The following is a 17,866-nucleotide window of genomic DNA, read 5'->3' on the forward strand; positions in this document are numbered from 1 at the left end:
CACTTAGGAAACTAGATAGGCCTCTCATAGTATGAGGAATGCTTCTGATAGCAACCTGTGCATCCTGCTGCCATTCAGCTCCAATTCCTTCTCTTTGAAGTTGCCCTGTGACTGCCTCTTCCCTTCTTCTGCTGCCCTGAACTCTAGGCTTTGCACACAGTTGCGGGACGATGCATGTTAAAATACAAAATCACGTTCTCTGGTGTTCCTTTGGCTTTAAATAGGATTCTCAGCTTGGAAATCGGGCAGGCTAGAATTTGAAACCTCCAAATGACAGCTTGCTGGAAAGTTTCTCAATCTGTCCCATCTTCCTCCCAGAAACTCAGCTAGGGAACACCAATTGGCTTCACCCACGGCAGTGTCTCTGATAGAGGGAATGTGTTTCTAACAGAGATGGGTGCTTTTTCTATTTTCAATACAGCCACCTTTCAGACAAACCTCTTAAGACTAGCAACATTTGGGGCTGGGGATTTAGCTCAGTGGTAGAGCACTTACCTAGGAAGCGCAAGGCCCGGGGTTCGGTCCCCAGCTCCGAAAAAAAGAACCAAAAAAAAAAAAAAAAAAAAGACTAGCAACATTTGATTATTTCATTGGTAACTAAGACTGGTTGAAAGTGGATCTAACAATGTGTCCATTAACTCTCCAGTGCTATGGAAATCATTGTATCCTTTCAGTCAGATTTTCGAAGTATCTCACAGTAGCAAATGTATATAATACATTTGTTCACCTAGAAACAGTTTGGAAATCATGACTGAGAAGTGGGAAATATGCTAGGCAGGGTGGATAATAAATTACCATGGCTTATTATTGTATTAGGTTCAGAGACAATCTAAAGTCCAACTAAGACCAATAAAACACATTATAGTCCAGCCATATGTCAGACAGTCATGTATCCATTAAAATTGTCCTTAGGGTAAGTATGTGACAGTGAAGACCATTCCTTTAGTTGACTATAAAATTGCCTATGTTCACTAAACTTTGAGAAGGAAAATTGGAAGAACATTTACTAGAATGTTAACTATAGATAGTGAGATGAAATATGTTTGTGGACAGGGGTGGGTGATCAATATCTAGTACCTTAATTATCAAAGGGAGAAGTTATCCTTTCAGCTTGAGCCTCCTGATCGAAAAGACAGAGACAAAATTATGATGTGCATGAGTGTCAGTGTACAATAAGATAATTAACTTGGCTCAAGAAACATGGTTCCTCAGTACTGAATTCCAAAGGAGGAATTCTTGGGTGGTATTGTGTAAAGATCCTGACCAAGCTCATACCTCTCTGTGGAAGGGAGACCTTTTCTTACACCCAACCCCAAGAAAACCAGAGACCATGGAAATAAGCTGGATAAGTAGTTTGTGCCCCACTGGGCTCCCACTTCTGAATTCTTCACTTGTAATTTTGATGTTTGCTGCATCTAATAAGTCTCATCTCGTGAGATGCATCTCGTAGCTGCAAAGAAGGCGCCAGCTCTTTATTGGAGTCCCTAGTGCAGGAAATCTGTCTTTTTACTGTAACTGACTTTCTCCATCTTCCGTCTCCTTTCAGGTGTCGCTGCACTGGATTCCAACGTATCTGGAAAAATTGGTCTTCGTGCTGTAGTATATTATTTCTCCACCACCGTCATTGCTGTAATCCTAGGTGATGCTTATTTCTGACACCTTCCTTGTCCCTCTTTGTAATTGTAACTTTGTATTCACAAAGTAATTGGGCTTTTTAAAGTGCACATTTTTTTTTTAGCCAGAAAATAATACTGTCAAATTATTCTGGGCCTTCTGCCTTTGAGTCTTTGTAACACCTTTTATGTGAATGAAATCCAATACCAACAGAATTTTGACCACAGTCCCTGTGTGTCAAATTCTCTGGTAAGAAACGGAGAGAAAGTGACATTTCTGGGCCCTGTCAGTATCACTGGGTAGAAAGAAGTAAGGCCAAGAGTTTATATTATTTTAAGCCAGATAATTAGCCTAAAGCAATAGAATATAATTAGAAGACAGTTCTAGAAAGGTCAGACCTCGTTGCATTTCACAGTACTGAAAGCTAACAGCTAGCACCCTTTCCAGGCAGAAGAAGGGAAGGCATGCTAATAAGAGGACGGGCTGTCCCCATCATCATTAGCATGGATTTGTGGTAAAAACCTGGTCCTGCCTTTGTAACCCGTGCAACAGTTTCAAAAGAATCCCCAGAATAAGGAAAAGGAGAGAAGGGTTCCCAGATACTGCAGCTGGCTTGACCTCTGTGGCCCACTTTGATGAACTGATACGTGATTGGCTGTGGGGCAGTTTTAGAGGTACTCAGCCAAAGGGCCAGGGTTGGGGAGCAGGGAGCTGAACCCTGCTGTAAACCAAAGCTGCTTCTTTCTCAAAGATCCCTGGGAAAAACAGACATAAAGGGGAAACAGCAAAAAGAGAACAAGATGATACTTATTGGGAGACCATGATTCATACTCTCATTGCTGATGGAGAAGACCCAGCAGCAGAAGGCCGACCCGTCTACATCCCAAGGCCCTACCCCCTTCCCTTAGCATTCCTTCCTCCTAGAGGAGGAGTGAAAATTAGCTGGAGGATGCTTTCTCTTCTTTGCTCCCCTCCATCTCTGGTACCCAGGTCTCTCCTATAACTGCCCATGGCTGCTCGTACAGCCCATGAGCTCAGTGCTAACATAGTCTCCAGTTGTGTAGTCAGGTGCTGTGGACAGTTCCCAGCAGCAAGCTCAGCCATCCCTCCCTGAACTCCCACCTTGTGTCTTCATTCCACCCCTCGTCAGAGCGTTCCAGGTAATCAAGGCCTGTCTACGGAGGCCTTAGTGTCTTGTTGGGGACTCAGGCCTTCCATGTCACAGGACTGCCTGCACCACCTTGTCAACTGGTTCTCCAAAGGCCACCCAGGGACACCAGATGCCCTGCAAGGTTTTAATTCTCTGCGACTACTGTTCTTGGTTACAGGTATTGTGTTAGTTGTGAGCATCAAGCCTGGTGTCACTCAGAAAGTGAATGAAATCAACAGGACAGGCAAAACCCCTGAAGTCAGCACTGTGGACGCCATGTTGGATCTGATCAGGTGAGTCTTGCCAGTGGGTGACTTCCTGGATGTGCCATCTGTATAGGTGCACAAGGTCCCTTGGGTGATTTAATCCTCTGATGTCTTAATATTTGTATGTGCGTGTTATGTAGTATACATAGTGGAGGTCAGAAGACAGCTTCAGCCGTTAGCCCTTCAGCCTTATTTGAGACAGCATCTTTCTGTTGGCTGCGCGCTGTATATGCCAGGGCAGCTGCCCCTCGAGCTTCTGGACTCTCCTGTATCTGCCTCCGTTTTTGCCATATAAGCACTGAGATTATAAATATGGGTGTTGGGGATTTGAACTCAGATCCTTACACGTATGCAACAAGCACTTTATACCCACTTAACCACCCCCCCCATCCAATGTCTTAACATTTTTAATAATTTGTAAAGTTCATGCATCTCAGTTTGCCACAAATCCTACATGTTACAGAGCAAGGACTTTCTACTTGCCAGGCGTAGTTCAGAAAGTCATGGATAAAACAGGGTCCATTGTAGGACCTAGGATAGACAGAGATGCAGGAAATGTCCTTGACAGAAAGACACTGGGCAGAACTGGGTGGTCAGTTCTGAAGGTTACTTGGAGAAGTTTCGTGGTTTTTTTTTTTTTTTCTTTTTTTCAGAGCTGGGGACCAAACCCAGGGTCTTGCGCTTGCTAGGCAAGCACTCTACCACTGAGCTAAATCCCCAGCCCCTCGTGTTTTTGTTGTGCAGAGAAACCCTCTTTTCTAAAGTAGTCAGCACTACAAACAATTAGTAAACTGAAAGTATCAATTCAAGCAGAAACACATGTTTAAAAAAAAGTTACAGGATATGTACATATGGGCAGTTTGGGGTTCCCTTGGGGTTCTTGAGTCTCCAGAGCATGTAATTTAGTTATTTATAGGATTCACACTTTTTTGGTATTTCATTGATTTACATATTTGATTTGGTAATTACGATAGAATTGCAACTGGAATTTAAGGATTCAGGGAGAAATACAACAGACTGTTATAAAAGTGGAACGGTACAGACAGTCAAACAACTCTCTCGACCGTGAGCGTCCATCTGCCAGCACAGCATTTCCCCAAGAACAGCAAGCGTGTCACTTAGGGAGTCTGTCAGGTGGAGTTGACAAGGAGACATGGTTGACTGCAAGGGACTCAGGAAGAGAGATTAATCTTAATGTAAGGGATACTCTGCAAAGCAGAAGCCAGAAGAGAAATCAGAGAACCCATGCTCTGCTCTTCTCAATCCCACTGACAGACAGAATTGAACAACCCAAAGCGCGTTTCCCTGATATAAGCCTGTTTTCCGTGTCTCCAACAGGAACATGTTCCCTGAGAACCTGGTCCAAGCCTGTTTTCAGCAGGTAACACTGATGGCTTTGCTCCTTTGAGTTGCTCCTCTGTTCCTATGACCCACTGCGACTTCATTTTCAGCTATGACCCAAGCAATGGCATTAGTCCATCAAAGCCAACAGCATAAAGTACAGCAGTGAACAGTGGGGTTCAGATGACTCCTGCCTTTTGGGGTGTAGTGAAATGCATGCTGTGTTACACTCCTAAAGAACTTGGACTCCCCACATATGCAAGCAGTGGACAGAAGAACTCTCCGTCTCTTCTTCCCATCCCTCTCTTGGTGACCATCGATGTCTAACTGACTCCATGGTGGCCAGCCCACCCAGAGCTGGCTCTTTTCCTTAACCAGTGGGTGCCCCATGCTGGTGCCCCATGCTGGTGCCCCATGCTGGTTCTCTGCAGCAGAGGCACGGGTGTATCAGATGTCTTCTCTCATGAATGTTTATCATTGTCTGCACGCCCCTGAAAAATCCTTTTCTGTTTATACGGGCTCCTTAAAGCAGCCGAGTCAATCACAAACTGCTGTATTCATTTGCATAAATTACACGGACAGAGACCCCTGTATACACGAATAAAGATGGCAAGAGCATTGCTCTCCACAGCCCCACCAGAAACAGAGCCACCTCTATTTAAAAGGTGCCTTTGCAGCCCAGCCACAGTAGCCATTTGTAGGGCTCAGAATTGGCAGAGATCCTGTGTGGGGGCCATTTCTTTCTAGTACCATAATAGAGTAGCTTTTTCTCAATCCACCATGATTGAAGCCTCACAGGAACCCAACAGGGCTGAAGGGAGAGAGTCAACAGAACTCGCTCTCACTCCGTAGCCTGGAGGAACTGTTGATTTGGACATAGCCGCCCAGTTACACCTTTCTCTGAGTGTGTTAGTCATCTGGATTATTCTTATCAAAGCACTAAGGTTATTTTTCCAGATTAAAAACGATCAGTTTATAAAAACAAGTGATTGGCAGGAATCTCCCTGGCTGTGGAAGCACCTACAGATAGAACCTGCTTCATTTCACAGTATTTCTCCATCCATTTTCCCGACCATGAAAGTGCGAGAGCGCTATGGTATTACTGAATGAGGGAGTCTGGGGTTTGGATATTTAGATCACAATTCTAGTCCCGGTTCCTTCTGGGAAGGATCCTCAAAAACTAGAAGCCACAGAAGCACCGTCAGTAGAACAGTTATTTGGCTAAAATGACATCCGTGTGGTGTAGCCTCTAATGCTGAAAAAGAAAAAAAATCCCCTTTTTACTTTGTATTCCTTTGTTTTCCTCCCGTGTGCAGTACAAAACCAAGCGTGAAGAAGTGAAGCCTGCCAGCGATCCTGGGGGGAACCAGACAGAGGTGTCTGTCACCACGGCCATGACAACAATGTCTGAGGTATGGTCTGCCACCCACACCCCTCCCCAGCATGCATGTGTCAGTCTTCACGATGCACAGAATTCACATTTCTGAGTTTACCACCTCTCCAAAAATGTCCACAGCCCTAAAATCGACACTTACAATCTTTCACAGTCCCTCAGGAGTGGCACAGAACTGAGTCATCCACAGTATCTCAGTTCCACACGGAGGTTGGATGAGGTTACAATACATCTTTCCATTTTGGTTTTCACTCAGTAAACAGACATCCATCATCCATTTTGGTCTATGTTTCATTCCACTCTAATTTCCTTTTGTGCATTTGGGTGGTTTGGGTTTCTGTTTTTATTTCATTTTGTCCTGCACTGAGGATCTCTTTGACTTGCTCTGTATGTGAGTGTGTGAGTGGTGAGGGGTACTGGGGATTGAACCCTGGGCCTCCTGTATGCCAGGCAAGTACTCTACCCTTGAGCTATTTCCCCAGCTTCTCTCTCTCTCTCTCTCTCTCTCTCTCTCTCTCTCTCTCTCTCTCTCTCAATAATGGCTGAAGTTATTGGTCCTCTCACACTTTTGTGCACTTTGCCCAGAGTCACCCCTATTATCTTCTCTGTCTGCCCTCCCTAAGATCTTACACTCATATACGTATTTGTATGTGTGTGCGACTCTCCCACTAAGCTAAGGCCCAGCCCCACAGACCTTTCTGTCTAGAGTCTGTGTATAAGAAACATGCAATGTTTCTGAGTCTGGCATATTGTGCTTCAGTTCCAGCTATAACCTTTCTTTCCCTGCAAACGATAGAATTTCACTCAGCCTGATGGATGAGTCACACCCCGATGTGTATTTATGCCCCATTTTTCCTATCTGCCATTGGTCTGTCAGTGGGTCCCTAGCCGTACATGTCTTTGCCGTGATGCACATGAATGTGTAGGTGTCTCTGTGCTGTGGTGATGGGTGTGTACCTCGGAGTGGTACCGCTAGATCATATCTGCACCCCCGCCGGCATGCATCTTCTTTTTTTTTTTTTTTTTGGATCTTTTTTTTTTTTTTTTTTCCGAGCTGGGGACCGAACCCAGGGCCTTGCGCTTCCTAGGCAAGTGCTCTACCACTGAGCTAAATCCCCAACCCCGGCATGCATCTTCTTAACAACAGCCGTGATGACTGAAGCTAGAGGAATCTAGGTAGACCTTTAATTTGTATTTCCCTGATGGCGTAGGATATTATGCATTTTCAGATATTTACTGGCTATTTCTTGATTCTACCAGATAAAATGGACAGAAGCATCGGAACGAAATGCTCTGTAAGGTTTTTGATTACAAGAATGGTGTGATGCACTTTGTGGAAAAAAAAATCTATGTGTTAAAAAGCTTTATTCAGGCATGTTGTAGTCCTGCTAGCTACGAATCCTACACTAGTGACTCAACGGTGTGTAGAAAACGAGACGTCCCTAAATAGAAACACACGTTAAGCAATGCCATGCCCTGACTGATAGGAACAGTGTGACAAGGCTTGTGTACTTCTCCATGGAGTATTACTGCGGTGGTCATGGGAACCCTGTGGAAGAAGAGTACCAGGAAAAAGAGCATCATGGAGGGAAAGCAATGAGCCTCCTCACCGTGCCTTAGCCACTCCATACACTTGGGTGGGTACCTTGGGGACCGCCTGAGGTTTACAGAGCAGAACACAGAATACAGGCTTGTGGTTCCTTTCCCAAATCTCTCTGCCCGTATGTGATTCTGAGTCCAGACCCTCTTGGACTTCAGAAGAGCCTCACAGCATGTGTGAAGTAGCATACCGCTTCTCTAAATGGGGTCCAGCATCACTCTAGAATCAAGCCCCCTCAGTGCTTCTACGACAAACTGTGCTGAGTAAGAAACACAGTGGCCAGTCATCTCCATTCAGAGTGGATTTTGTCACCAGAGGAGTAGACCATTAAAAACAATACCAATAGGCTTTGAGCTTTCATTCTGTGAAGTTGGAGAGTCACTTTTGTGGACCTGAAGTGGCACTTTGTAGTAGGCTCACCGTAGACTTCTCAGTAGTCTGAGAGGGAATATTTGTTCTGGGTTTGAGGGGGAGGGGTAGTGGGGAGAGAAAAGGAGAGAGAAATGGAGGGAGATATTAAACGATTGATTTATGGAGAAGAATATTCAGTGAGTTTAGTAATTAAATTAAAGCTGGGTTGATATCGCGTGCTTGTAATCCTGGCACTCGAGGTTAAGGCAAGATCTTAAGTTTGAAGCTACCCTGGGCTACTGAGTGAGTCCTTGTCTAAATAAATAAATAAGGACCTGGAGAGGTGGCTCAGTGGGTTAAAAACACTTGCTGCTTTTCAAGAAGATCTGGGTTCGGTTCCCAGCACCCACACTGGGATAGATCACAGCTATCTGTACTCTAGTTCCAGGAGATCTGATACCCTTTTCTGTCCTCCATGGGCATCCCCATTTACACAACACACACACACACACACACACACACACACACACACACACACACACCAGTAACAATAACAAAAAAGTGAATAAATAAAACTTAAATTCAAAAGGCCATCATTGGCTCCCTGCTTCCTACTGAAAAGCAAACAAACAAACCTTAATTTCTCCCAGCTGTAGCCACGGGTCTCCCCTGGCCAGGCTGCTTCTTCGTTTTTCCAGCTTGTGTCTGAGGGCAAGGAGCTCATTTCTATCCAGATCCACCTTTTTACACACCCCTTATTCTGTCTTTTGATAAGGTTTCACAGAGTACTCTGAGCAGCCTCCATATTGGAATTACTGCTGCACGTTGGACATAGAGTAGAAGACAGATATGGTATCTGTCCTCAGGCAGTGTGTGCTTTGGGAGCATTTGGGGACCATAAAGGTTGAGGAAGACTCATTGAAGCAGGCTACAGAGGCCCATCGTACCACATCTTCTGCCCTTGGCATAAATCATTCTCGAACATGCTTTGTCTCATAGGTCCCTACCCCTCACCTCGTTTTCCCTAACCTCATAGACATTCATGTCCTGGAATCCATGTAATACTTATAACTCACAGTGCAGCCATGCGCTGATCACCTAGAACCTCACTATTGGCTTGGGTTTTTCCTAGTTTCTCCTGTCTCTCCAGCTACATTCTAAGACCATAGCCTGTGCACTTAGAACATTCTAGCTGTTCCATAAACATTTTTTGTCATAAATAAAAAATGACTGGTACCCCAGGGGCTCACCAGCACAATTCTTTATAGATGCAGTCTGTCCTACACAGATTATTTGTCTCAGTAAGTGATGAAATGACTCATCCTATCAGATGTCAGGCCAGTTTTCATCTCTTTAAAACCCTGTTGGTCCCATCAGACCCAAGGCAGCGATGAGTGTCCCATCATTATCAGGAAGGAACAGATGGTGTAATGTCCTCTGGATGTTCATGCTGGCAAACGCCGTTTAGTTCTTGCATTATTAATTTCTATCTTTTTAAAGAGGAGCCTCCCAATGTAACTAATGGTTAACCCTGATTATAAAATTCATAAAAATGTGTGACACGGCAGCGTTGAAATTTTTCAAAAGACATGTTCACAGATGGGTTTGTTAAGAAGACAAAGCCCCACAAACCACAGTGGCGGGAGGGAAAGCGGTTCACACGTAGGCGTCCTTTGCTGTCATACTTCTTAGGACTCATCTTAGAACTCTGATTCCCATCATGCTTCAGGACCTTCCCTTGGGTTTGATCCACAGAACAAGACAAAGGAATACAAAATCGTGGGCCTGTACTCAGACGGCATCAACGTCCTGGGCCTGATTATCTTCTGCCTCGTCTTTGGACTTGTCATTGGAAAAATGGGAGAAAAAGGGCAGATTCTGGTGGATTTCTTCAATGCGTTGAGTGACGCCACCATGAAAATCGTTCAGATCATCATGTGGTGAGCAACGCCGATTGACGTCATATTGTTGCCCCTGATAACGCCTTCTCAGAACCGGGAAGAGGCGGCTTATGCTCCTAAGCGGGTCCCTCCTAGAGAAGGCAGACATTAAAAATCAGGATTGGGAGTATTCGCTGATTTCACAACCTCCTCGGGAATTAGTCTAGACCTAAAAGTCTGCCGCCATTGTCTCTTGCCCCAGGTGCCCGGCTTCCCGTCAGTAGGGATTTCCAAAAGTTCCTGAAATATCTGAACACTAAGTGCTGCTTCTTAGACCCTAGGCAGAAACGAAATTCAAAATATCACCAACTGTTCTAGCCTAGATATGGCCACATCTGAATGAGAAAGCTGCCTGCTAGCGTCCAGGGACACTGCCTGTCTGTCCTGCCTGTGAGGTGCTCTGAAAGCTCACCTCTCCTAAGAGACCTCTGCCGCCCCTAGCTCATGTGGAACTGGCTCGACATTTTATAATCTAAATGGTAGAAGTTAACAGGAAAATATCCAGTGGTGACAGCCAAGGAAGTCACTAAAACTTCAGCTCTGTCATCTGTAAGAAAAGGATAATAAAACCCAGCCCAGGGCTGGGGCAAGAGCGTTAAGTGAAACGATGCATGTAAAACACTTCCCCAGCGTAGGACATAGCTAAATGGAGTTCCCCAAAGGGAGCTGGCGTGGCCACACACAGTGCGGTTATTTTGCCTCTTTGATGACACCTGAGAAACAAAGTGATCGTGGCTGGAAAGATTTTGCTCATGTGAGGTGATGAGGTAGAATATCCAGCAGGTTATGTGTGCACTGCATGTGCACTGTTTGTGCTTCCGCGGCGTATATTCTTACCAGCACCCTTCAACGTGGTGAATGCTGGACTCAAGGCTGAGTCCTTGACTTCATGATTATAGCCTGTGGGCCGCCCCGTGGAGAGCGCATGCGCACTGAGCATGCCCACACTGACCACCCACCAACCTGTCTGAGAAAAACCTCTGAGTACTGAATTGTGCCTTCCTTGTGCTTGCTTTCTAGTTACATGCCGATCGGTATTTTGTTCCTAATCGCTGGGAAGATCATAGAAGTTGAAGACTGGGAAATATTCCGCAAGTTGGGCCTTTATATGGCCACTGTCCTGAGTGGGTATGTCTGACTCAAGAGAAGAAACAGAACTCCCTGCGGATACATGACGGTTACTGTAGAAAGGCCAGGGTGCAGCTGGTTAGATGTAGCTTTTCTCCCGTGGAGACGAGCAGGGCATCGAGGCTGTCCTCTAACAGCTGTAGGCGGATCGTGCTGTGCTAATTGCCAGCTCCTGACAGCTTGGACCAGACTTTGCCACACACTCCATGGGTCGTGTTTAAAACAAAAGGAAAAGCTCATTTGTAGGCACGTGGGGCTATCTCCTGTCCCTTTCTTCCTTAAGAATATAAACGGATCAAGCAGGCAAGAATACCTCCCACACATCCCAAAGCTGAAAGAAGTTAAGAAGGACCTAAATAAATTCCATCTCACGAAGGTCAGAGTAGGAGGGCTGGGTTTGGGTCTGAGGTTCTTAACTGAGCTTGTAGCTACTGCTGTGTTTTGTGTCAGGAGGGTGTCCAGATGTTAAGGAAATAGTCTGGCTGTTGGAGACCTATCCGAAGCCATAAAACAAACAGGAAAGGTGCTGGGGTTGCATCTCTTTTGGTTTTTACAGCCAAGCAGTTAGCTCCTTAAGCAGAGATGCTATAGGTTCCCAATGGTGCCTCCAATCACCCAGGCGAGGCGAGGATGGTGCTATCTGCTGAGATACATGGAGCAAGAGAATGAGTAAACGACCCTGATTTTCTTCCCATGGGGCAGTCACTCCGCTACCCTCAGAACCACAGCACACTGAGGAGTCCCCACGACATGGCAGTTGTTGTTAACCTGGTGTGCTGAACGCAGCTTTCCAGCCACACAGGAGCAGTCTGGTCCAACAGTGTGTGAGTCAGAGTTGAATGGCAGGACCATAAAGATGAGGGGGCGGGGTGTCTCTGTTCTACCAGCCCCGCTTTGGGGCTGCTGCCGAGCCAGGCTACACCCAGGGTGGGGTGGGTGGGCAGTGATGGGGCTGTCTGGGATAATAAGCCATTTTTAATGGGGTTCTGTTGAGTTCTTGTCTCTTGTTCCATTTATGTTTCTAACAGAAAACTAAACACCATAGCAAAGACCTCACGATTCTCTCCACACTAAGAGGGCTCTCTTCTCATACTCTCAAGATTCCTCTTTGTAGAACACAGTGTTCATTGTTCAATCTTGCCTAGCTGAATGGTCAGCTTGTCCCTTACATGTGCACACATCGGCCAGTGAGTCTCCTGTAGTCAGCCCTGTTTAGATTCCTAAGTACTCTGGGAGGACAGGAATAATAAAGAAATTGGGGCCAGTCCTAAAGTATGAGTTTCTCCTTGTGCAACTCTGACCTCCCTCTTAGCTATGTAGTAGACCCCATTCCAGAGCATGGTCCAGAGGATGGGGTGGGGTGGAAAGCTATGACAAATGTTGGGGACAAATGTGACCTTGAACAGAGACTCTGCTTGGCCAGGGAAGGTAGGAGACATTTCTCTGAGGTTTGAGAGAGGATTGAAACTTCTGGAGAAGGTGGCAGAGAAGATCATCATGGCTCACAGAGCAGGAATGCATTGCAAGGACAGAACAGATGATGTGACGTTCAGTGAGCTTGGAAATCTAAATTTAGCTTCAGAATTTGCTAAGAACTTTGACAAGGTGTTTCTTTTGCTAATCAAGCCTTGACATCCCCATCTGTGGAATGGGGACATCTGTTTGCTTTCAGACGCCCCTGTCTCATTGGGCCTTTATGAAAGTTTAAAGATGTCATACTTTTTAAAGCTGACTGAAAAAGCAAGATCAGTGTGAGGAAGTGGTTTTCAGACTTTCTCTCTCTTGTTTGCAGGCTTGCAATCCACTCCCTCGTAGTGCTGCCACTGATCTATTTCATAGTCGTGCGGAAGAACCCTTTCCGCTTTGCCTTGGGCATGGCGCAGGCTCTCCTGACAGCTCTCATGATCTCATCCAGGTAACCAGGAGGAGTGTCTGGGAGAAACCTCCAGACAGTGCTCTGCCAGCTTCGGTCACCTGGAAGACAACTGCAGCTTCTGGTTTTGATAGGCACCTTTGAGAGACGGTGTCTATACTCTCTGTCCGTCTTTTTGAATGTATTTCTCCATCTTTCTGAGTACTTCTTACGCTCTTGCTGTGGTCTGATACCCAGAAAAAAGTCTGGTGTAAGGGGGGTGAGGTGGAGCAGTGGTAGGCACAGCCCCTTCTGTTTCTGGTCTGGCCAAAAGTACCAGCATATGGGCTGGGGAGGATCCAGGTTCAATTCCCAGCACCCACATAGTGGTTCATGATTGTCAATAACTCCAGTTCCTGGAAATCCAACACCCTCTTTGATCCTCTGAGGGCACCAGGCATGAGGATATGCATTCAGGCAAAACACACATACCCATAAAATAAAAGTAGAGTAAATTATTTCTTTTCTTAATTACCCAGCATGCTTTGGGGCTTTTTTTTTTAACCTTTTGGAAAATGGGGATCTTTGGGAGTGGAAACTGAGGCCTGGTATTCTTAGACCTAAAATCATTTCCCTTGATCCCATAGCTCAGCAACCCTTCCAGTTACATTCCGCTGTGCGGAAGAAAAGAACCACGTGGACAAGAGGATCACAAGATTTGTGCTGCCCGTCGGCGCCACCATCAACATGGACGGCACTGCGCTCTATGAAGCCGTGGCAGCTGTGTTCATTGCGCAGCTGAACGGCATGGACCTGAGCATTGGGCAGATCATCACGATCAGGTGAGGTACAATGCTGTTCTCATGTGTCACTGCTCGGACTGCCTCAAGTAAACAGGATCCACGCAGGGAAACCAGGAAGCACCCAGAGATGGAGGGTTCTATTGGTTTATAAGTTCCTGCCCAAGACGTGAGGTAGACTCATAGTAGATGCCGTTCCTGCTTTAGGAGCTGGGTGGCTACAGCATCTCTGTTCAGTTCACTGTGGCCAGCAGGTGCCAGACACAGTTTACCAAAGACTCAAGGTTGAATCCAGCACCAGTCCTTGCTCTACCAGGAGCTCCTGGTGGACAGGGTTAGATAGATACCCAAATAAATGCTGGATTTGTGATAGGACTCTCACAGAAAATTGAGTAGAGGTCAGGGGGGCCCCAATGAGGGAAAGATCATACATACCTTGGAAGAGGAAGGAAGGATTCCCAGGAGGGAAAGTATAGGTAAATCTTAGATGAATTAGAATAGCAAGAGAAGACAAAAGCTAAGAGCTCAGGACAGCAGAAATATCTCAGAACCTAGCAAGAGAGTCCAGATTATTATCACATCATGAACAGATTTGTATTCTAAGGCATGGTGGGAGTATTTAAAGTATCTTTATAAAGTCCTGGTGCCTGCACAGTGAGTCCCCAGTAAATGTGAGGAATGGGTGACATTATTTGGGAAGAGTTTGTAGAAAAGAGGGACCTGAGGGAGAAACCTCAGGAAATCCTATTAGAGGTAGATGGAGGAGGAAAGGAGAGGGTGGGGGAGAAGACAGGAGCCGAGAGGAAACCAGGGGCATTGTAAAAGCCTGGGGACGAGAGGTTTACTTTCAAAGATTAAAATGGTCCAGTGTGTGCTGCCAAAAAGAATTCAAGTCAAATGAAGCCTGAAATTGATTGAGGAGATGAGAGAAATGACATTGGTGGTGAGTTACATTGGATTTGTGTCCTAGGACAGCACTATGTAGCCAGTAGCCCCATGTGGCCCATGGCTGGCTGAACTGGATGACACAGGTGTAGAACAGACCCATGACTGCAGACGGCTCTGCTGGAGCTGCTGTGTGACAGACCGGGATTCCAGTTGGTCTTGGGACCATAGTTCAGGTTCAAGTGTCAGCTTGATGACCCCGGGCAAGCTCCATTTATGTTTCCCATACACTTGATGTGCAGTCTCTGTAATTTTGTGAAGTATTTGTGGCGCACTTAGATTTTTTTAAAAGATTTATTCATTTATTATTTATACACACACACACACACACACACACACACACACACACACAGAGTACACTGTAGCTGTCTTCAGACACACCAGAAGAGGGCATCAGATCCCATTACAGATGGTTGTGAGCCACCATGTGGTTGCTGGGAATTGAACTCAGGACCTCTGGAAGAGCAGTCAGTGCTCTTAACCATTGAGCCATCTCTCCAGCCCGCACACTTAGATTTTTAACTATGACGCGTCATGTGAGATCAGCTGTGGGATCCTCCATCCATAGTGTCACATTAGTCTCACTTAGATTTTGGGAAACTTAGGATGTTAGACTTTCAAATTAGGTTTTGATGCCATCATGGTCAGCTAACTTAGGTTTTGATGCCATCATGGTCAGCTAACTTGGACTGCGGGAACAGAGTCCTCTTGGCTGATTAAAAAGTAAAACGGAAAAGCAAGATTGCAGCACTCTTGGGGTTGGGGATTTAGCTCAGTGGTAGAGCGCTTGCCTAGCAAGCGCAAGGCCCTGGGTTCGGTCCCCAGCTCCGGAAAAAAAAAAAAAAAAAGAAAAGAAAAGAAAAGATTGCAGCACTCAGCCAGGTTTTATTGAAAGCAGAACTGGGAGTGCTTGTGTACATACAAAGTACACAAAGAGACAGACTCCTTCAGTAGTTACGAGGAGCCAGAATCTGAGTTTTCCTGGCAGAGCCAAAACTTTCATATGTTGGAGGGTGGACAGGTTCTCTTTCTCCCTCAGAATTGATTGGTTTGGGCTGTTGCAAAGGATTGGTTAACTCAGACCAAAAAAAAAAAAAAAGTTGATTAGTTCCCACCATTAGAGTTTCCTCTCCTCTCCTCTCTTTAAAAATCAACACCAGGAAGTTTCCCCTGGCAGGAAAAACATCAAGGCTTTACCTTAAAGAGGGAGAAGGAAGTCAGCCACCTTAAATGTTTATGGGAAAGTACATTGATCTATGTAGAGCAGCGTATCCCTGCCTGCCTGCTTACTGGAGAGCTGTCAGACTCCTGCTCTCTCAGTTTTCTGACAGTGTTGTCCGGTGGTGGCTGCGGTACTCAGTGTGTATTGATCCCGGCAGAACAGCAGAAGTGCCATGTTCTGAGCTTGCCGCACAGGTACCATCCTGACTTTTCAGAGTTTTGTCCACACAAAAGCTACCCAGACATCTAACCCCTCAAATACAGGTAAGGAGTTGCGATTTGGAGAAGCACCTTGCTGGAGACGTAGTAAATTGCCAGAACCAGGAATGTAAGCCAGATGTGTCTGACTCCAAAGCCTGTGTCCACGCTACCTCACAGCCCACTCTCCAGCCCTGCCGAGCCTGAACGTTAGGCCAGACCTTGTCTCTCAGAAGCTGAAGGCTCAGCTGGGCTGAGGCAGGATGTGTTTAACCGATGAGTGGGTTTTCATCAACCTATAAAATCCCCCTTATCTGAGGACAGAATGTTCTGAATGTCATACCAAAGCCAGTCAAATGGCAGAAGCTTTGTGAACAAGTAAGCCCCAGGCTCAAGAGCAGTCTCCAGCCTCGAGCTGGTAAGGAGCTGGTTAACCACGACAGGTCGAGGCCTCCAAGGGGGATTAGTGAGCCTGGGCACAAATTCCTTCTGACAAGGAAAACCCCTTGATGCATCATTTAATTCTTTTCAACTGTCATTGAAATAAAGTTGGATTTTTTCAAAAAGAATTTAGGAAGGACAGCTCCCTGGATTAGATAAGCCTGAAATTTTTAGCAGTGTCGGTACAACGCCAGAACTAAGTCATGGTAAACTGGCAGCCATAGCCACCGCAGGAACACACACTAGGAAAACAGCTGGCCAGGTGTTGACCCTTGAGCAGCCTCTAGGACAGCACTAGATGGAGAAATGGGCAGCAGAACCTGTTAGAGAATTCAGAGGACTCTGGGACCCAGAGGAACATGCATCCGTGGCTAGATCCGGGCTTCCTCTGGTTGACGTCAGCAGTTTCTGCACCTTCGCCTTTCAACCCGCCCGCATCTGGAAATGGTCCTTTACCCTGAGGGTGAGGTTCCAAAAAACACTGTGGGTGTCCTTGCCTGCTCTTTCCATTCAACGAGATTTCAGGTCGAGCCTCGACTTCTCCAGAATGTCCCAATTAAAATAAGGATACCTCTGGTAAGAAACTGCGTAAGGCCAGGACAAATGTCCCTGTGCCCACTGTGTGCTCAGGAGGGATCTTGGGAAAGACACGGTAATGAAGTTCATCTGGTTCCCTACCCAAGATTCCAAGTCACTCTTCCTTTTGTGCAGAGTACGTCTGCTGGCCTGAAGGAGCGGTCAGGAATGCTTGTACCTTGGACAGTGTCACAATTTCTCGGTTCAGCGCCTTAAACAGATGTTCTTAGGGAAGACAGGAGTCATGTCGTGGGCAGACATTACATAAAACCTGCATAGCCATTGCTTTATCCCTCTGCCTTCCCGTCAGACATCCTTACCTATCCACTGCACCATCCCTCTGCCCACCTTCCCAAGACAACTGAAATTCCTGGCCCATACTAGGTGCTCTGTAAATGACTGAGCTGCTGAGACTGGAGGAGGAAGCAAGCAAGGGGAGAGGGACCTGACACTTAGGAAGGCACTGGATGGGTAGATAAAGCCTTGTATAAAAAATTGGTAAATCCCTGCCCTCCCTCTGGGTGACTGCCTCGGTTTGTGGATTGTTGCCGCTCTCTACTTCCTTGCTTTGGAGCGATCTGCCACATGCTGTCCTCCTGCCGTGACATCCTGCTCCTCTTAAGCCCCCACAGTTCCACAGTTCCGACACACACACACACACACACACACACACACACACACACACACACACACGACAAAACTGATTATTTAACAAATGGCTCTAACTGTCCAGAATGTGGACACACCAGTAACGGCCACCTCGGAGACTGAGTCAGACCTGAGCCCCACAACGGGAGAAATGGACGTCTAACCCTTTCCTGCCATTGTGTTTTGGCTACAGCATCACAGCCACCGCTGCTAGCATTGGAGCTGCCGGTGTGCCCCAGGCTGGCCTGGTGACCATGGTGATCGTGTTGAGTGCCGTGGGGCTGCCTGCTGAGGACGTCACCCTCATCATTGCCGTCGACTGGCTCCTGTGAGTTGGGACACATGCCCCTGCCGTGGTGGTTGGCTGGGCAGGCAGTTTCTAGCCATGCAGACTCCCTGCTG

General features: G+C 46.4%; 1 protein-coding gene across 2 annotated transcripts in view; it reads left to right on the plus strand.

Annotated features, from left to right (window-relative positions):
* Slc1a1 (solute carrier family 1 member 1) overlaps positions 1-17,866 on the plus strand; it is an 81,146-nt gene that overhangs the window by 59,200 nt on the left and 4,080 nt on the right. For both annotated transcript variants that reach the window (NM_013032.3, XM_087634993.1), the window contains 9 exon segments: positions 1,547-1,639; positions 2,943-3,057; positions 4,369-4,411; positions 5,688-5,783; positions 9,471-9,655; positions 10,676-10,783; positions 12,576-12,698; positions 13,283-13,477; positions 17,658-17,792. In NM_013032.3, coding sequence (NP_037164.3) covers positions 1,547-1,639; positions 2,943-3,057; positions 4,369-4,411; positions 5,688-5,783; positions 9,471-9,655; positions 10,676-10,783; positions 12,576-12,698; positions 13,283-13,477; positions 17,658-17,792 — 1,093 coding nt within the window.

The sequence above is a fragment of the Rattus norvegicus genome, chromosome 1 (assembly GCF_021556685.1).
Source record: "Rattus norvegicus strain SHRSP/BbbUtx chromosome 1, alternate assembly SHRSP_T2T, whole genome shotgun sequence".
Classification (NCBI taxonomy): Eukaryota; Metazoa; Chordata; class Mammalia; order Rodentia; family Muridae; genus Rattus; species Rattus norvegicus.